Source organism: Haliaeetus albicilla, chromosome 4 (assembly GCF_947461875.1).
Source record: "Haliaeetus albicilla chromosome 4, bHalAlb1.1, whole genome shotgun sequence".
Taxonomy (NCBI): Eukaryota; Metazoa; Chordata; class Aves; order Accipitriformes; family Accipitridae; genus Haliaeetus; species Haliaeetus albicilla.
Window position 1 is genome coordinate 51,727,691 of NC_091486.1, and position 21,057 is coordinate 51,748,747.

General features: G+C 40.9%; 1 protein-coding gene across 1 annotated transcript in view; it reads left to right on the top strand.

Moving 5' to 3' along the window:
• Nucleotides 1–21,057, top strand: part of LOC104325362 (ATPase family AAA domain containing 3A) — a 29,980-nt gene that overhangs the window by 5,397 nt on the left and 3,526 nt on the right. The window contains exons 7-15 of the mRNA XM_069782677.1: nucleotides 674–743; nucleotides 4,705–4,860; nucleotides 5,092–5,148; nucleotides 6,056–6,181; nucleotides 8,556–8,680; nucleotides 11,041–11,092; nucleotides 12,009–12,079; nucleotides 15,621–15,788; nucleotides 16,382–16,490. Coding sequence (XP_069638778.1) covers nucleotides 674–743; nucleotides 4,705–4,860; nucleotides 5,092–5,148; nucleotides 6,056–6,181; nucleotides 8,556–8,680; nucleotides 11,041–11,092; nucleotides 12,009–12,079; nucleotides 15,621–15,788; nucleotides 16,382–16,490 — 934 coding nt within the window. The remainder of the gene's footprint in view (nucleotides 1–673; nucleotides 744–4,704; nucleotides 4,861–5,091; nucleotides 5,149–6,055; nucleotides 6,182–8,555; nucleotides 8,681–11,040; nucleotides 11,093–12,008; nucleotides 12,080–15,620; nucleotides 15,789–16,381; nucleotides 16,491–21,057) is intronic.

Consider the following 21,057-nt stretch of genomic DNA (forward strand, 5'->3'; position numbering starts at 1 on the left):
TCTCCCGTCATGTAGGAAACCTTGCTGTTTATTCCTCTAAGCTCTGAGGAATATCAAAAGTTAGTTTGTATACTCTTGTACTCTGAACAATAGGAATTATATTAGAGAACCCTGTCTTTCACTTGTCTTGCTACATTGTCATCTGAACGTGAACCAAAGAGACTATTTATAGAGTTGTGAATTTTATACAGTTTTTCTAACAAATTACTTCAAGCCTTATTTGCTAAGATTGAGACTCAATTACTCTGAAAACTCTGAGAGTCCTTTCTGTTTCTGAATAAATGCCATAAAGGTATAAAGCGGTCTGTCTCCAAAGGGGTGGGCATTTAGGTTTGTAACTTTTTAGGTTTAGGTCCTTCGAGATTTTGAATAAAAAAAGCTTTAGAATTAAATACCTTTTATTACAGTTCAGCACCAATAATTTATTAAAGACAGACATTGATATTATCTTAATGCCAAATGCTCTTCTGGATTTAATTCCAGATCAGGTATAGACATCAGATGATTATAAATATATTTGCCATGCTTGTTCATGTTTCAGTTCCCAGGGGAGCCCTCAATTAGCTTTGACTGGTTCTGAAGAAGATCATTATAAAGTTGTCTTGTAAATTGCTTCGATTCAGTCTTTGAAATCCCTTTCTCTTCTGCTTGCCTTGCTGCTTGCTTACCATAGGACAGCTGGGATGCTCTTCGGGGAAGGATTCCGTGCTTTTGTAACAGACTGGGATAAAGTTACGGCCACGGTAAGATTGTAACCTGTATTGATAACTTCCAGAAAAGTCTGTCTGTAAATATGTGTTAAACTCTTTGATAGGTTTATAAACTGTAAACCACTGCGGGAGTTTGCTGATCACTTAGTGCTATCTGCAGTCCTCATTTAAGGAGATGCTGTGCTTCAGATTTTTATTCAGATTAATTCTCATCTTCTCTGTATAGATAATTTGTTTCTCATTGGTCACAAAAGTTCTGGCTTTGATTGATGAACAGCATATAATTGTCTTGTCTTTGGAGGCACCATCACCTTTACAAAAACATTTCCTGAAAGTTTGCCAGCTATTACAAGTAATAGATGCAGAATCTGTGAAAAAAGTGGATAAGTCTTTTTCACAGGTTGGTTGGGATTTTTTTCCCACAGATTGTTCTAGAATTTGCTGTCTCTATGTATGTAGGGGAGTAAGGGGTTTACCTAACAGCCAATTAGAGATAACCACAGATTTTTTTTCTTCAAGACCTTGAAAGCAAATTTTGTGTTTGACTGGGCTCTCAGCTGACAAGTTTTCATTCAGGTTTTTAATGACTGATGTTCATTGTACTTTCATGATGCACAAACGTCTATAAATGTTCATAGGGGAACAGAGCATTATGAAATGTTTAATGCTGCTGTTACAAGACGACTTTGCCAGCGGTGGTTTTGGGGAACAGGGATCTAATTCCCATTTCCTCCCGCCCCTGATGTCTTTTGTATGTTTGCAGTTAAACTACAAACTGAAAATGTTTGGGTTTTTTTAGGAATATTAGGGAAGCTATATTGGAGATGTGTAATAGTCGATCTGGTGGACACAAAAGGGGTTTGTTCCCTCTAAACCAGTGGTCTCAAAAATTTTTTTATTACGTACCCCTTACAGTAAAAAATTTCTGAGAATACTCCCCCAGAAAACAGTAAGAGATGCATCATGAAAGTTTGTTTTGTTTTTAAATTATAATATAAATTATAATATGATTTTAAGGCCACAGAAAGAAATTCTTCAGCATTCTCCTTTTGCGTGCATTCTGTCTGAGTGCAATTTCTTCCCACCAAATTAGCTGCCAAGAACTTGCCTGCTACTCTCATCCCAGGTGGATAGCAGACTGTCAGCTCTCTGTGATCAGGACGCTTGAGGGTACCATTTTCATCTATAAAGAGCGCTGCTAGTCTCTGGAACTTCAAGACCTTGCAGGACATGATCTAAAACTCACTTAGCTGCTTATCTCACAACTTTATATCTAATTTTGATGTAGCCTAGAGAGCACTTGGAGAACTGTTAGGTGTGCAAAATAAGTTGATTAAAAGCTGAACTAACATCTTTTCACGGGACAAAAGAGCATGGTAGTGGCTTCTTATGGACATAAAGTTGTTTCTCAGTGTACTACTTAAAACTTTACAGTGAAAATATATTTTTAGTAGTATGGCTTGTTAAAATGGACGTTTTGCTTTAAGTCAGTCATTACCATCTGCTCCACCCTCCGGTTTTATACACACAGGCTGATATAAAAGACACTTTGCCTGAGTGCGCTGGGGAGAACAAGACATGCGTTTAGTGGATCCTTTTGTAATCTGTAGGCTGTACCTGGAATGCCTGCACTATTCAGAGCCTTTTGCAGATTAGTGCTTGGTGCTTTTAGCTGCATATTCTCTTGACCCAGATACCGGTTTCCTGCATTATGGTCATTTTTGCTTCTGACAAGCTCTTGTCTTGTGAATTTGGGACATCTGGCTTAAAAAAAAAAAAAGTAAGTATATTTTTGGAAAGGAGGTAACACAGCTGGAACGCATATTTTCTGTTGCTTTGAAAAGTGACTATAAGGTAAGAATTAGCCAGTTATTTTAGGGTTCCTCTAAATTAGCCCTGGATGGATTTTCAGCTCTTCCTGCCTACTGGAAGGGCTGCCTTTTTTCTGCCTCTTCCCATCCAAGCAGAAGCCCAAAGGTTCTGCTCAAAGATTTTTTAGTTTTTTGGGTTTTTTTAGTGGAATTCACTTTGCTTATCAGCCAGAGATTCATTTCTTTGCTAGATACTTCATGATAAACAGATAGGCACTGTAATCAGACCAATTTGTGGAGTTGGCATAGTAGTTGGGATCTTCTGTGAATGTGAGAGTCGACTAATTTTCCTGTTTGGATACGTAGCTGTCAGTCTTAAAGCTGTATTTCTCTGTATCTTGTATCATGAACTCAGTGAAGTCCAAAAGTCTGAAATACTTCTCTCTGCCTGGATGGATCTGATGTATCAACCTGTAACTCTGCTTAGTACTGGATATTGCTAAAGCAGATGGTATAAGAGTGCGTGAGATCATTTGTCAATGGTACCTTGTTTTTAGAGGGAGGCTGCTAAAAAGGAGGAGTCTCTTTTGTGTTCTAAAGTCCCTGTAAACTGAGATAAATCAGGTGTGGAAGTAATCTTACTCTTTGCATCTTGGAACTCACAATTCTGAACTGTTCATGTTTCCATCCAAAGCAAAGGTGATGTCACATGTTCAAGCAGAGTGAAACTGAACATATGGTGTCTCATGGTTTATTTAACAATGCCATCCTTGTTGTCCTTGAGGCTTTTGACCTTGTTCTGTACTTGTAGTAAAAGTCTGCTTACTTTAAAAGCAATGCTGCAGCTTGCTCTTTTGTCTATCTGGGCTTGCTCTGGTAGGAATTATTGGCATCTAGCTGTAAGCTGACCGCAACTGATTACTTGCACTCAGAACTGTGTGGAACAGTTGGCCTCTTCCCAAACACCTCTCAGTTTAAAAGTAATGCCCCTTGTTCCCTTGCATTTTCAGGTGAATAGGACTTTTGGTAAATCAACTGACTCGCTTGCATACGTACAGACAGATGGAACTGGAGGCTTATGTTTGTGCACATTAAGTGAAGTTTTAAAAAATTTATCAGTGCTCTCAGTCTCTGAGTATTAAGGAAACAATCCTATACATGCTAAAGATTTCTGTAAAGTCTTGCTTTCAAATCCTGTCCTGAAATTTTATTCTTAGCAACCTCCTGGAGTGTCTTTAGTATTGTCAGCACAGCTCGTTGTCTATTCTGACAGCTAGCTATGGTGGAAGAAGCTGCCTGCGAGGCTCTTGGTTTAATATGAGCCAACGTAGTGCTGAACCAAGCCACAACCATAAACCACAGAGAAGCCTGGATTCTGCTTCACCGGCAAATTGATAGGAATGTCTCATGTTCTGGGGTTTCTGAAACAACAGTCTCTGATGCAGTGATGGTAATTCCTGTGGTGGTTTTGGCTTTGAAGCTCCTCTTGAGTACCTATTTTCCTGTTGTGTTGGGTCTGGCATGACTGTTCACCTTTAGCAGGTGTACTCTGGCTAGTCCTTTTTGCTCCCTACTCTGTACTGCCTTGGTGGCAGCCACAGTTCAGATGTTTGTCTTAGCATCTCTAATTCGGTATACGTTTTCTTCTATGGTGAGGGTTAGCGTGGCAGACAGCACCTGGTTGATGCGGGCTTATTCTTAACTGCTTGCACAGAATACCTGAAAAAAACCCCAAACCACGCCACTTTCCCAATGTGCTTTTGTTCATAACACTGGAAGCTAAAGCTTCAGCATTATGGGAGATGCTGTTTTCTCATAGGAGGCTTGTAACTCCGGTTTGTAGCAAAGCCTGATGGCTATTTGTCTTAATGCATACTCTACTCAGTTAAAAGTTTGAAAAGCCACACATGTTTTGAGCAGGGAGTACGTACTTCTGGATATATGACTATATGCATTACTTGTGCTTCCGCTGCCTTTCACACTGTGAGATGCAAGAGCACTAAATGCCCTATGAATAGGGAATGTAAGACCTTGACTGAACAGCGATAAAACATCTTACCAAAAGTAAACCCCTATTGGTCAGCATTTGTCCTGAATCTTAATTCCCCACCACAGGGCATGCTACACACAATAGCGTTGCCTTGCCAAGTGTTTTTCCTAATCCTTCCCCCTTTTCTTTGCAGGTGGCAGGCCTAACCCTGCTGGCAGTGGGTGTTTACTCTGCCAAGAATGCCACTGCAGTAGCAGGGCGATACATAGAAGCACGTTTGGGCAAACCTTCCCTGGTGAGAGAAACCTCACGCATTACTGTACTGGAGGCACTGAAGCATCCTATCAAGGTAAAGTTTAGCTTTGGTTTTGTGTTGCACTCAGCCATGGGGATGCAAAACTCCTTTTGCAGCTCTTTGTGTCAGGCAGGGAGCTGTCAATGGCTCTGTGAATAATAGTACTATTGGAGATAGCATAGGTGGGCGGAGATCATTGTCATTTCATATGACCTTTTTGTCTAGGTGAGTTGTCAAAACTGTGGTTGGTATCTACATGTCAGTAATTGAATTTGTCCTCTCCAGGTTGGTAAGCGTCTTGCCAGCAAGGCTCAGGACGCCCTTGAAGGAGTTGTTCTCAGTGTGAGTACTCTATTTTGCTGTCTTGGTCTGTGAAGGATGACTTTGGAATCTAAATGAGAACGGCTGGTTCCTTAGCTCACTTCAAAAGCTGTAATTCCAGTAATTCTGGAGACATAGCACCCTCAGGGCACTGAGACTGTAAATAAGCTCCCATGTTCAGTGTGACACGTGTTAAGCACTCTTAACCTTTTTTTCTCTGTGCAAAGCAGCTGGAAGTCTTAGTTCAGTTCTCGCCTTGCTACAGTTTTTCTCTGTAGTCAGCATGTTAATATACAGACTTCCACTTGTCTCATCTAATCTGTTAAGGATTACTGAACCTAGATCTGCTTGTAAGCCAAAAAGCCAAAGAAGCATAAGCATTTGCCCATCTTGTGAATGGTTCTTAACTTGCTAATTAGGGCTGCTTCTGTATATTTGCTTCTGAATTTGATTCCTGGATATGAGGCAAATTTAAGTGCTTCTTGAAGCTGCTGAGAGAAAATGCTCCTGCAAGAAGCAGCTTTCTCCCAGTATCTCTACAAATGCAGTAGTAAGTATGAACATGAATGTTTATGACTTACATGAAAGAATTATTACTGCAAAGAGTTGCTTATGTTTTGACATATCCCTCCCATGGCATCCAGTAGGAAGTGAATACTTAGGTGTTATCAGTTCTTACAGTAGTTACTGCACTGCTGGTTTTTCTTATAAAAGAATTGTAGCCAAGCGGACAGAACTTTAAATTGAGTAAATCCTGACATAGAGGGAGAAATGACCCTGGTCTGAAGTAAGAAGCAGCTGAAGTTAAGGCTTAAAAGCTTGAGACTGTAGGAGTGCTGCCTGCTTCTTGCTGGTACTGATCTGCGAAGCTGATACATGCAGGTCTGTTGGTACTTTCTGTTCCTTAAGTTTAACCCTTTTTTTGCAGCCACAGTTAGAAGCACGTGTGAGAGACATTGCCATAGCAACAAGAAATACAAAAAAGAACAAAAGCCTGTACAGGAATATTCTTATGTATGGTCCCCCTGGCACTGGAAAGACGCTCTTTGCCAAGGTAAAACCCTGCCAAGATTCTGACAACCTGCATGTTGCGGGGTGCTCTGAAAACTTCAAGGTCCAAGCACCCTCCCTAGTCAAATCTGTTGCTGTAGTATTGCATAAACATTGTGTTCTTGTGTTTCTGTTGGGAAGGGAGGAAAGGGCATCCAGCCTGCTTCAGCTTTAAATTAGTACAATCACTTGAGTTCTACTGCTAAGTGTAGGCAGAAGAGCCCTTCCATCTGGAAAAGGCACTTGGCAACTGTGACTTGTGAAATCGCAACACCAACCTGTTGTCCCATTTCCACCTCTGTTAATTTTATGCACTTGTCTAAATAGGGTCTTTCCTCCTGTCACTTACTAATCCCAGAGCAGAGAAGAGATAGGTATGGCTTCACTGAGCATGTGCACTACCAGGATAGTTTTTGCATGGATTTGAGTAAGGAATTGATTTTTGAGTTGCTCTTCAGTGCTTGTCCACTAGATCTGAGGTTTCATATACTTGTTTAACAGTGGCAGATTTGACGTGCTGATGCAAGTTGAATTTTTTTTTCCTCTATCAGTACATTAAACCCATATCCCAGTAGTGTTTTGCTGCCTGCTCTGACAGTATGCCACCTAGTTCGGATTTCTAAAGCCAGTAGAGAGGGACGGATCTAGGAAATGGCAACAGCAGCATAAGGAGAAGGGAGAAGTGTAAGAGCTGAGAGAATTGATTGGCAGTGGACAAAGAAGTTTATTAAACAGTCCAGAAGTTCTCTTAACACTTTTCCCCAGTAGCGTAGAAACTCCCAAGGGGATGGTGGTGGTAGCTGTAAAAGATTGGAGCAGGTCAGGAGGAAGATGGATGTAAGGGTGAGACCTGTATGCTCTAGAGAGGAGAGAATACTATGCTGGGAAGCCAACTGTTTTCTGAGCTATGACTTTTGTACTTGGGTTAAGGGCAGTGATGATACAGATTGCTATTATTGCTGTTCCAAAAAGGTAACATGTCATAGTGTGGTGTCTTTTCTGACTCCTGGAGGGCAAAGACATATATGAGTCTGTGGTGGTAAGTAGTAATGCTGTATGACAGGATTCTTGAGACAGATGTAAACACACTTGGATGCAACTGTTAAAGCTTCCAGCTTTGGGCTGATACAAAACACTAAATGTTAGTAGCAGGAACTGGGTGGTTTTAATGGGCAGAGCAAAGCTTTTTTTCAGCCTCCTGCTGCATAGCAGGTAACTGGTTGGATTCAGCTAAGCAGGTTTTGTGGGGCTGTTGCTGATCTGCTTGGGCTGACTTGTTCATTTTAACCTTCAGATGACTTTTCCTCACTTGGCAGAACTGGATAGCCAGGTCTGGGTCAGCTAATAGTATGTTAACTCAGCCTGCTGTCTGTTACCATGGCAGAGCTCAATTGGTAGCTGCTTTGTGAACTGCTTTCTGAAATGGAGGAGAGAGAGAGAGATCTTCCTATCTTTTGGCTTCAAATCCTAGCAAAGTCTGTTCTTACAGATACAGGCATTTGTGGGCTAATTTGCCACTGAGATGTTGTAGTGAGGCGGAGTGCAGGTTTAAGCTGGGACCTTAATTACAACGTTACATGGCTCTTAGTAGACCTGTTTGGGCTGAAGTAGAGGGAGGCATTGCCAAGGCTATAGTTCTGCCCTGCAGTGACATGACAGCCTAAGCAAACTTTGGTCAGTGCAAGCCATAGGCTCTTCTGATGCACTTGGCTAATGTTGGCTACATCCTGTCAAACTTGCTTTATGGATAGACTTGCATTTTCTGTCCTAGCAAAAAATCAAAGAGGATTTTTTTTTTTTTTTTTTTACCTGCAGGCTTAAGGAAGGTATTTCCAGCATGCCTCAGGAGCTTCATCAAAACCTTTCACTTAGTAGTCACCATACCAATGAGTCTGGCTTTAAAACACAGGCAGGCTTTAAAACACAAAGGGAAAATTCTGTTATTTTGTCCAAATACTCATCAGGTTCACTGACCATTTAATTCCAGGCTTTTAACTTTTTTTTTAAAGGAATAAAATTTTCTGAGAGTTGTATTAGTTAAGCATCTAAGAGAGAGTAGAATCCTGTTATAAACTAGACCATGAAGAAAACAGTGGAAGAAATAAACAATACAGAAGTTAAAGATGAAGGTCTAAGCACTCTGAGCATTAAAATTTTGTGCGCTGCCACAAGACTAAACTTCCATCTTTCATTCCCATTCAGAGCAATGGTGAAAGCTGCCCCTAAGTGACTAAAGAAGTATTCTCTTCTCTAAGAGCATACTTTCCCTCTGCAAATAAGCATGCTGATAGGACTAAACTACTTTTATTTCCCTCCTCCTCTTCCGTGGTCTTGCAGTGAAAGAGAGTGCTTAACTCACTGTTTTTGTTTCCTTCCAGAAATTAGCTGTGCACTCGGGCATGGATTATGCCATCATGACAGGTGGCGATGTTGCCCCCATGGGGCGGGAAGGAGTTACTGCCATGCATAAGCTCTTTGACTGGGCAAACACCAGTAGGAGAGGGTAAGTAGAGGTTCCTCTGAATACTGAATTCGGTTTCTTGCTCAGAGAAACTCACTGCAACGATGTAGTTCAGACCCCTGATCTCTGTTTGTTATTGAATGATACTCTTGCACAGATGAGGTAATACTGACCAGGCATAACATCTCCTAAAGTTTTCCTGGAATGGATGAATTCTTGCTGCTTAGTAATATTTAAAAGGCTGAAAGCTTTTGCTCTTCTGCTCCCTCAAACCCTTCTTGTTTACTTCAGATTTTCTAGATCAGTCATTGCTTGACTCTCTGCTGATCTCACCAGGCAGGTGGAGAAATATTGCCTGCTTGAAGGCTGGGACGCATTTCTTTCAGAGTGATTAGCTTTCTGACGGTAGTTAGGAGACATAGCACAAATGGAGGTGCAACCAGGTGTTTACAGTCTCCGGATATTATGTTCCCTGTTGTGACTGCTCATTTTAGGCTCTGATATTGGATCCAGCTTCTTGTTTACTTTTGAGTCTCAAGCAGAAGTAGCAAATTACAAGAAATAAAAGAGGATAAGGGGGAGACAGATGCTAAAGGTATTGACGTTAGATAGGTGTAAAAGTCACAAGCTGCTGTGCTTTTTCAGTCACCTTTAAAAGCAAACTTTTATCTGCAGAAAAGCATTCATGTTGAGGCTAAATCTTGGCTCGCTGATTTTGTAAGAGTATTTTGTAAGAGTAGTTAATTTGTTCATACTAGTGTAAATGGATTTTTGCAGTCCAGAGGTAGCTAAGAATTTGCTTGTCCAGCCAGGATATTAAAATTCAATAGAGTACTTGCAGTGGGTGTCAGTTTGGGTTTTTGTGCTGTTTTGATTGCAGGTCTTCTGTAAATGTGGCTAACTGGTGATTTATGTGTTCTCTGATTGCTTTAGATGGGCATTGTTTTCCAGTGTCTGTTTTAATCCTTGCTGCATTCATCATCTAAATGTTTCTATTTCCCCTTTAAAAAAACCCAAAAATATGCAGAGTAGATGTCCTAAGGATTTAAACTCTTTAAGCTTCTCCTACCCTGAGGAGTTAGAGAAGGAAAGGTGTAATAATTAAAGTAAGCTTAGAAAAAAGAAGTTGGAAGAGATACGAAGATACTCAACTGCTGGATGCTTTCACTAGAGTTCTTTTTCACAACACTGCCTGGGTCTGAATTTATTCTCTGTCCTGATAAAAACTTCTGTGCATTTGAACTTCATAAGCTTCAGATAGCCATCTTATGAAAGTTGTGATCAAAGATTACACGTATCCATATACATCAATATTCTAACCTCTAGTAACATTGAAGTATTTAAGCAGATTTTATTCTGGGTATCCAACAATGTTAGCTGTTAGTTCTGTGTTGCCTTTATTAGCTGAAAGCCATTGTGATAGAAGATACTTCTCTGCAGAGACTGTAGCTGAGAATATTTTCAGAAAAGCTGGAGCTGAGTAAAAGATGTTAATAGGCCCTGAAATCCCTTGAAAGAAAGCTGGTTTTGAAGCTAGGCGAGAAGGTAATACAAGCTGTGACAGCTTTATGAGCAACTTGGTTCTGTTATTGATAAACATCTTTATACGCTTTGTCTCTTGGGAAGAGCACTACCCTTGGGTTATAAATGAATTTATTTTTGTGAATTATTCATTGACTTTATTAATTCACTTCTCCACAAGTAGTAAAACCATTGTGTTATTGCTAGTGCAGTTTGGAAAGGGGAAACCCCCCAAAATAACAAAGCAAATTGCAGGGGAGGACTCTGGTTTGAGGTTTTCAGAATGATACAAGGAAGAAAAATGGCAGGAAATGCCGTTGTCACCAAGATTTATTGTATGCTTGTGTACCGGTCTTGTACCCTTGTGCACATTTCTCTAAATAAGAGGGAATGGTAAAATAAGCACTCTCACAAACACTTGGGGAGCCAGTCTAAATTTCAAAGATCTACTCCAACTTGGCAGTAACATACCAGTACTGCTAGATACAAGCCCGTTGCCAAACCATGCCTATGAAAACTCCCATCTATATTTAAAAATCTGGAGGAAGTTAAGGTCCTGTGCCCTAGAATTGCTTCTGTTCAGTCTGTTTCTGCACAGCAGGAAACAAAACTCCAGAGGCCTGGAGACAGATTTACGGCCTAAGGTGTTTTAAGCTAATACCTCTTACTTAACTCTTGGGATGGGCCAAGTGCTTGCAATGGAAAAGTTGCTGTAGCTTAGCTGAGAAATGTTGCCTTAAGAAATGAATCTGCTTGTGTAATCCTTGGGGTTTACAGCTGGTCACAGTTATGGGTGCCTGATAGTGGGACAGGAGAATCCTTGAGCCATTTGAGCCTCACTTACCTGTCTCCTATTACTGTGTAGTGCTTTCCTTTTACAGCCTCTTGCTATTTGTGGATGAAGCGGATGCATTTCTACGGAAGAGGGCAACAGTAAGTACTTTCTCTATGTCCATTACCAGTGCATGCTGCAGAGTTAGTCAGCCGACAGCCGCCTTGTTTAACTTGATTAACTAGCTTCAACAGGCAAAAGAGTAAAACTGGCAAGTGCCTTACTACTCACCTAATTCAGTGATAGAGAGACAAGAAATTAGCATCTTGCAACTGAATAGAATGAGCATCTCAAGACTGACTTGAGAATTCCTCCCTACAAGAGATGGGTGACACAGTCTTTTTGGAGGTTTTGCAACTGACTGGGCAGTAAGAAAGAGCGAGCCTTATCTTGAAAACAAGAGAAGGTTGTTCACACTGCAGAGCTGATACCCTGCAGCGTTTGGTTTTTTGTCCCAACAGATACTTATCTTGGGAGGTTTTCGTAACAACTGCTTTTCACTGCATTAACAAAGCTATGCTAGCATCTTCCCCCATACAAATGATTTATATTTTCAAACTAAGTCACCATATTGTACATTGAATCTGGACCTGCTACTTGAACCCCAACAGTCTATTTAAAGAGCTATCCCTAGAAGATCACTTTGAATGTGTAAGTGAATTCTTTGCTGTGGATTATTTTCCTGTAAGTACCTTAATGGACTTGCCAGCTAAAATAGTGTTCAGCAGGGAAAGCCACCTGGGCCAATGGTTAGAGCCTCGGGTTTGAAATCAAGAGAATCACTGAATGACTGTGGGTAAATATTTAATCTCTGCTGGAAGCTTTAATTCCTAACCTTTTTCCTGGATATATAAATTGATCCTTTTTTTTTTCCAAGGTATTATAGTGCTTTTGGATTCTACTGTAATGCAAATAGTTGACAATAACAGAACTCACTTTGTCAATAATGCTGCTTAAAGCTGTGACCTGTCTTAGGTCCCCAAGCAGTTGATCTTCCTTTGGATTTCATCTTTGCAGGAGAAAATCAGTGAAGATCTCAGAGCAACTTTAAATGCATTCCTGCACAGAACAGGGCAGCACAGCAACAAGTAAGTATCCAGTTTCAGCCCTTACAGCAGTCGATATTTCCGTGAATTGAGGAAAGTCTGTAAGGGGTCTGTGGTGTGCAAATGAAAGTTGGAAATACATGATCTGTGCTACTAAGGACTTGAAAAAACTCTGCACAGAATATCCCTAGTTCACTTTATATACTGAATTTTTGGCTTTCCCTTGCTCCTCCTTTATTTCTTCCTGGGACCTGGAAATTAGAACTCAGAAGGGCTGTACACAGGGTAGAGATCGGTGCTTGTAAAAAGGGTGTTCATTTGGCCCATGTTAGCAGATGCGCAAAAGGGATCTTGAACTGCCTTTCAGGACAATGCTTCCTCTGCATGTGGTATGTGGTGGTGAGCAGTTCCCTTTTGTGTATCATCCATACTGTGTGTGGCTCCCTTCCAGCACTGTAGGGGAATCGTTTGCTGAAGCAGGGATGGTATTTGAACATGTCGATTGTCTTAATGAGTACATTCTCTTTCCTGATAAGTTACTGTTGTTTATGCAAGGACAGTATGGGGCCCATGAAAATCAGTATCACAGGGTTGATACTGTCTGGATGTTTCACGGTCTCTTAAAAAATGCATCAGCAGGTGCTTGTTTCAGCTGCTGTTCCTCTCCAGTGCTTTAGTGGCCTCTTTCTATGCTGTGCATGTGTGTGCAGTGGGGGTGGGTTTGAAACTGGGGCAAATGAGTTTAAATCTGACCCCATTTCTTTTGCATGAGCTGTCTGCTCGGTATGTCGGTGTGTAACGTTGCGCTTAAAGGTAGGAATCCCAGAGCTGTTTCCTTCATGGCTGCTATTAGATTTGCTAAACACAGATGATTGCAGGGCTGACTTGACAGATGCATGTGTGTGAATTTCACTGCCAATCCATCCATGCTCACTTTGTCACATTAATGTTAACTTCTTGCAGAGCACTGCTTAGTTTAACAAGAGCCATTTCTTGGCTATCATAATAAAGACGTGACCTTTCCTCGACCTTTTTTAAATAACCTTTGATTTGATTTTTTTGTGTGTGCGTGAACTTTACTTAGTTGTTAAACTTCTTGTTTGCTCAATTTCTTTGTAAAAGAAAAGTTGTCTCTGTATGCGGGAAGGTGAGTTTCGCAGTGATGAATGGCTCCCTTAGTAAGTTTGTAGTAAAACACCTATTATAGTAACCTCATGACATTGAAATAAATATTCTAGAAGGTCATTGTTTCAGGACAGCAGCAGGGCATTTTCTGCCCATGGGGTCTCTCTTGAACTTGTTAAAACCAATGCAGCTCTAACTGATAGTTGCTTGTATGTAGCTTCTCTGTACCCTTCTCTGTCACAGTGAGGTGCCTTGGAAGGTGTGACTTTCCAAAATGAGTAGATTGCTAGAAAGCAAGGTGTTGAGCCTGCAAGAACCTTGCAAGATCCTTGGTTTTCTCTTTGGGAGGATAGGGAGTCTCTTCTGAAATGATATATAGAATTGCACTATAAATGCCGAGTTGAGTATAATTATTATTTAAATTATGTTGTACTTCCTGTTTGCAAGAATAAATGTAATAAATATGTATTGGCAAAATACATATGTTCTGCAGGACCCAGAGCAAATGTTGCTTGAGATAGAAATGCTGTTTTCCAAGAAGAAAACTAGATATCCTGAGCTCCTAGGTGATCGCTAGAAATGTTTTTTGCCCTGTACCTGCAAAACTGATAAAGATGTTTAGATGGAACTGCAGAACTTTTAAGAACAATAACATGTATGTTTTAGCTTTAGATAGTTCCCCCTTTTTCTAGGAAATAGTCCTTTTCAGACTTGTGATGTCTCATTGCTGTGGATCTAGCAAAGTTATGTTTTTGACCAGATTTATAATGGCACTGCAAGCAAATGACTGGCAGGGGTGTTAAGGGGACAGTTCTTTCCTGTGATGTTAAACTACCTTAGCAGAGGTCTGGGTATGCTTGTTTAGTGCTGGTGGGTGCTATTCTTCCACTCAAAACAGCTGGGCTGTTATTCTGTCAGATGTTGAATTCAACCCTAATTTAAACTGTGAGCCATTCTAGGAGACTGAACATGTCCTTGTGATTCATGCACTGCTTTTTACTTCTGAATAGCCTTATTGCTGCTTTGGGCAATAAGGAGTCCTGTATCCATGAATGGGAGTTCACTTGAATAAGTCTAATAGTGCATGTAAATCTAGCTGTTTTGATGAGACCCTGAAGAGTACTGTTACTTTACCAGTGAATTGTCACCAACTTAAGTGCTAAGTATTGTGAACTGCTGGCTTAAACTTCCCAAAGAACTTTCTGCATCTTCTTGCTGCGTAGCTGACCGTGCCTGCATCTCTTGCTCATTTGCATCATTTTTCACAATAGAAATCAGCAAGGCCTGAATATCAGGTTGTACGTCAATCCTTTATCCAAGCTGTGTTTCTGCATGGGTTTGGTGGAAGTCCTTGTTGGTAGAAAAAGAACAGTTTTATGCCTGTGTGGCTCTTAGGTTGGCGAAGTTATCGTCAGAAATGATGGCAAAAAACACAGCCACCTGTAGACCAGGATTTAAATAGGCTGCAAGAATATCAGTATTCCAATAGCTGTGGTTAAAAAAACATTTCAAATTGTAATGCACTGTTAAGGTGGTAACATCAGTTAAAGCATTACAGTAGAATTGGCAGGGGGAAGAACCATTATTACATAGCAAAAGAAAGAGCTTCTGGCTTCAAAATGCAGCAGGAGAGAGCAGGACCTGGAAGCTGGCACATTTGTACCATGGAGCAAAGCTTGGTAAAACAAACCACCTTTGTTTTATGGTACCCATTGTGAATGCCTCTCTTTCTGCACGCGTTAGACTTGGTAGCAGGAACGTGTTATCAGGCTTGCTTGAAGGAAACGACTTTTACCAGCTGCTGAAGAATGACCTTCCCATACACAGACCCAGCAGTGGTACGCTCCTCTTATTCTTAGACCGGATTGAGTCCATTCAATACTCTGCAGCTTGTTGAGCTGGCTGAGGTTTCAGTAATGCTGTTGGCTTTCAGTTTGGCAGCCATTCATACCTTCAGAGCAGGACTAAGACAGTGCCTTGTGATTCTAGGGTGCTATGCAGGTAGCAGCTTGAAGTCAGCTCCCCATACTGGGATTTAAACTGGAGATATTTGTTATGGGTATCTCTCCGTGTTGTCCAGCCTTATTCCAAGGTTTCGGACTTAGAGGTCTCTGCGAGGTTGTACTCTTGCTAAATGTTTGTGATATTCCTAACTTGAGGGAGCTTGTGGGTAAAGTGATAAATTAGGCTTCTATGGCAGGGACAGACTGGGGAAGGCTGGTATTGGAAGGCTAAGTACTGAGTTAAACGCATTTCACTTCTAAAGAGTTTAAACTGCGCTGCATTTTAGTATGTCGCTTCGGATGCTGTTACGAAGCTGTTTCTAAGGAAATCTTGAGACGTGTCAGGTGATGAAATGTCTTTGATACTGGCCATGGCAGTTCCCAATGTTCAGACTGTTTCATTGAGTTTTATTTTTATGGGTTTTTCAGTCTTTCCTCTCTTTTCGTACTTCCAGGTTTATGCTTGTTTTAGCAAGCAACCAGCCTGAGCAATTTGATTGGGCTATCAATGACCGAATAGATGAAATGGTGAACTTTGATCTGCCCCAGCTAGAAGAACGGGAGCGGCTTGTGAGAATGTATTTTGATAGGCATGTCTTGAAGCCAGCCACAGAGGGTAAACAGTGAGTATCCCTGCAGAACTCTTCCACCCTATAGGATTCTCTTTTTTTAATAGTTTTTCTTCATCTCCTTTTCTGTGCATTCTGTCACACTATCTATAAACCCACTTTAAACAAGTAGTACAGATAAGAGTTGGAGAGATGCCTCTTGCTATCTTGTTACAGGATGAGATGCCATCCTAGAATTTCATGCTATGGTTTGTTGTGCCCTTAAAATTTAGGAGACCAGTTACTGCACTGGAGGCAATAATGCAAGTAGGAAAGCTGTTGGAATTCCTCATATCCAAGCACTTGTCTTTGCTTGGCTTAAGAGGCAAATCAGACCAAGTGACTCGTTTCCTTACGTGCTGTGCAGTCTTGTACTTTTTTGATCTTAATCCAGGTACGCGTGGTTTTTTGTGCCACAAAATCGGGCTTTCTAGGCCCAGGAGAACAACTTCTGTACTCAGGCTGGATCTTTCTACAGAGATTGATCTGATCTGATCTTTCATTTCATTGGAAGTGTTGCTCCTTACAAAGCCTACCTCTGACTCCTTCACCCTCCTGTTCTGTCATGTGGCTGCATGTAAAATAATCCTTGTTCTTCTGCTTTTTAGACGTTTGAAGCTGGCCCAGTTTGACTATGGGAAGAAATGCTCAGAGATTGCCAGGTTGACAGAAGGCATGTCTGGCCGAGAGATCTCTCAGCTTGCTGTGGCATGGCAGGTAAATAGGGCTTTTATCACTGGGCTTCTTTGTTTTGTTTTCCCTTTCTGGAAGGTTTGAGTGTTTGATGTTGGGGTCTCAGATCTTGTCTCGCTTTGGAAGTTTCATTATGTCCATACGGTAGTGCTAGAACGCTGCTAGCTCTGGGGTGGGTGTGAGAATATCAGCATAATTCCTCATCTCATAAAATAGCAACAGTTTTTATAATCATTAATGGGAAATCCCTTACTGAATTTAAGTAAAGCGACTGAGTTAGGAATGGGTTTTAGCAAATCATGCTGGTCATTACTCATGTTCCAGCTCAAGAAACTCAGTAAAAGAGATACCTAATGTTTTTGCCCACAGGTATGATAGCATTAGGACACTATAACATCCTACTGCCCTACTTTGTTCTGAACGCATTTTTAGTGCAACTTGAGTAATTGAAGGAATAAAACTAACTGGAAAATGAAGCTGAAAAGACTAGGTACTTCTACATGCATGGTACCTATGTAGAAATAAGAAATGCGATCACTTTGAGTGCACTTGTTCACATGCTTGACAACCTTAAGCACTTTTTTTTTTAATCAGGCTTTCACCTTGTTTTGTCACAGCTGCCAGTTTCTTACTGGATTGTGTATTTTTATAAACTAGTAATATAAATTTAAGGAATATGCTCCAAATTTTGTGTCATATAACTTAATAATGTCAGCTTCCTTTCAGGTATTGTAAAGAGAAAGTTGGAGATGTTTTAATATTTTTTTTTAGCAGTTCACAAACATTTTACAAAGTTTGTGTATTTCATTTCTGATTCTACTGTTTTTCTACCTTTTAAGGTACAGTAAGTATTTATCTTTCTAAGCCATTTAACTGCAGTAGTCATGAGCTGAGGTCCAAATCAGCCATCTGAGTGCTATTAGTTCTTATCTTATTCTTTGTATGTTAGCACACAGCTGGTGAATTTTACTATGTGAATTTTGTATTATTGAAACATATTTCAAAATGTGTGCTGTCATCTGAAAATGTATATAAAGCTTTATTTACTTTTAATTTGTTTCTCTTCTGTAACTGCCTGAAAACATACCAGATTAGTGTTGTTACCAGTTCAGTCAAGAAGCTTAGCAAGATGCTTGACAAGTAATTGAGATTCAGAGCAAGGTCCTACATATTGATGGGTGTTAGGTGGACTGCCATGGTGTCCAATTAGCATGTGTTCAGACACCATTCTGGAGAGCTGACAGGTGGCAAGAAAGACCAGAATCTTGGGCCATTCTGCCTTTCACAGAGCCAGTAGATCATGGCTGCGCTTTTTCCAAGTACAGCTATGCTTTTTGTGGGCTTCTGATTTTGAAACTCAGGATAAAGACCTAGGGTGTTTGTCTTAAACTGAGTGACGGTGATGTGGGAGAGAAAGCAGACCACTAATTGTTGTAGAATTTCTTTATTTCTCTCCATTTAGAAGAGACCCCCTTATCCATGTATGTGAAAGGCTTTGCTGCCAGGCATTTCCTGTAATAAAAAGTTGTGATAAATGATTCTTTGCTTTTTATCACCCCTTATCTCCTAGCTTGTCATTACTCCCTGGGAATGACCTCAGCTTTTATCACTTATCTTTTAAGTAATCTTGAAGGAAGGGAAAGGTGTGTGTGTGGGGGGGTGTGACTAATTCCTTAGTGTTGTTGCTCTGATCACTTTTTAAAATGTACCTCATAGTGCCAGAACCATAAATAAGGTTCTATGTAAAATTGCAGCAGGAGGTTATGTTCCTCTCTGCTGTCAGAAAACAGTCCACTAGCAGGTTTGTGAGGGCATCCTAAAAGGGGTAAGATTTCTGTATTAAACACTGCCCTGGGAGCTGCTGCCAGAGTTGTTGATCCTAAGTGCTACAGTAGGGTTCTTTTTCAGTCATTGCGTCAAGGAATTTAGAGCTGTAACTGACTGGAGCTTGACTAGAGCTTTACAGAAGGCTGCACTTATGCCAGGTTTGGCCCACTGACTTTTGACTGTGGCAAGACTTGTTAACACCTGCCTTTGTTTTTGCTATGTAAAGTATCAAGGGTATGGCACTTTGGTAGCTGTGGTTAAAAGCCTTGCTGTAAGCAGATGTTTTAAGTATTCTTGATGCAAGTTGATCTCTTGAATGGTATCTGTATTTTGGGGCCTGGGTCAGTGCTAACAGATAGCTTGTTACAGGTAGCTTTGTAGCTGATACAATGCTGTCTTCTATCAGAGAAGGATTAAAGCTGCGGTTTTACAAGCATTTCTGGCAGCATTAGTCCTGCTTCATATTCCTGCCTTTCTGCTATCCATCCCATTGCACTGGTACATCTCTTCGTATGGCTGTACTATGAACTGGGTCAGGGAGCTGATCAGAATTAAAAATAGCTTGGCAAGACAAGTTAACTGCATAGCTACACCGTTGTCCTGGCACATCTGAGAGAGTGGATCAGGGTAGGTAGGGGCTATATGAACCAGCATAACTGGCTCAAGAAAATGCTTATCAGACTTCCCTCAGTTGGATGCAACAGCTGTATGGTGGTTATATACTACAGATAGGACTGTTAACTCTTGAACTGTTGGTCTTTTAAACTCCTGTATGACTGAACTTTTGATTCAAGATGCTGCATGCCAAAGATGGCTGATGAGGGAAATAACCTGATGCGAGCAGCACCTTTATGAACACACACTTGAATTTTAACCAGTTTGCAAGCTATACTTTTGTCCGCCTTGATGTATGGAGCTATAAGGAATCTACAAAAGGGCTTAACCTGAGGATTTAGGGAGACTCTTGTGTGACTGTAGTTAAGGTGAACATCTGGACTTCCTACTCAGTTCCCTACTTGCAGTTGCTTCCCCGCCCCCCCCAACCCCTCTTCATCCAAAGCATTATTTCAAGTTAACAACGCAGGCAGGAAGAGTGTGAGATGATGTACAAGTTGAGAAGATGAAGGGCAGGAAGAGCCAAGAAAAGGGAAGAACAAGGTATCTTTCTTAACAGTTCTGTTTCTGATCTTATTAACACCTTACAGAGCTGGTAAACAGCAGATGTCGTGAGCCTAGTGCTCTTTAGAAGTCCTCAAAGCAGACTTGAGACAACTATGTCTCAAGACGTTTAAGCTTCCAACACTTTTCTAGATAGGCTTATCACAACAGCTGCTGAAATGCACTATGCCTAAGGTCTCTGTTTAACAAATAAATTCAGTTGACCCATTCTGGGGAAGATTACAGCAGAAAGCCCCAGTGAAAACTGCTCGTTGTGAATGCTGGAGCACAGAGCTGGGTGGGAGCATTTTGTTTGCCTTTTGCTTTCAGCTTTTTTGCATAGTGCCCTGATGTGACTTGGAGCTAATCCTCAAAGTGTAGACTTAATTGCAACATACCTGTCACTTATTTCACCTCAGCTTTTGATATATATATTCTCTTAATTAGTTTATTCCCCCAACAGTCATTTGCAGTGTTGCTGTCTGTATGCATTATACCTCTGTAGACATATCTTGGAACAAACTTCAGCCAGTGTCTGGACAATGGAGACAAATGCAGAGGGAGCAGAATGGCAGTCTTAATCTATGGTGAAGTGTTGCCCTGTTCCACAGGGTCTATGCTACTACTTCAGGCTGACTGAAGCCTTGTTGCTTGCAATTCTGGTCCTAACCTCTGTGATGAAACCTAATCAAATCACCCATGTAGCACAGGTAGTACTAGGAAAGGCAGTGAGGAATCTGCATTGTTATTCCTGTTTCCATTCCTGAATCTGCAGAAGTGCTGGAGGAAATGAACAGAGAGCACAGGAAGGTATTTATCATGGACTTGATGGAGTTTCGAGATGCTAGGATGCTCATCAGCTCTACTTAGCTTGTCTGGGGTCATCTCTTATGGCCAGAACTGAACCTCAGAGATGGTTTGGGGAAAAGTGAAGTTCTGAAGCAGTAGGAGGAGAAACTATCATAGCTATCGGCTTTTGCTGAGAGTAACCTAGAACAACAGCATATGGCCACTCTGCTGTCCCGTGGCCTCACAGTCATTTCCCATGAAGATGTTTTTGGTGTGCTCTGCCAAAATTGCTTTTAACAAAAACATCTCTGTTAAACTAGAAGCCTGAGCAATAGCTGCAGCTTTCATAGGCTTAATTCCACTGTAAGCTGGGCTTGAAATTGATTGACTGTCATTTACATGAAGTTCTAGTTCACTGTTGTTTCAGTCTGGCTCAGTTTGTCCTGAATTTACCAAACAGAAAAAAAGATGCAGAAAAGCAGAGGGTGTAACCTCTAGTGCTGGGAAATATATTGCTGTCTGGCACAGCTAATAGTCTGCATGCTAGAAATCCATTTTAATCTCTTCTGCAGAAGACTGAGCATTGCCTTTTGTCCTTGTGCTTTTCCATTCCCCATATCTAATCCTTTGTGAGTATAGTATGGATTAGATGCATTTACACACTTAAAAATTCCCTTCAGATCTGTTTATAGTAATGTGCAGACTTTCTAATTCTGCACCCTGTACTTAAACCCATTGATATGCTTTAGATAAAATGTCAGAAAAGCAACCTTTCACTATTCCAAGCTGTAATCTCTGGAAAATTGTTCTGGCAACA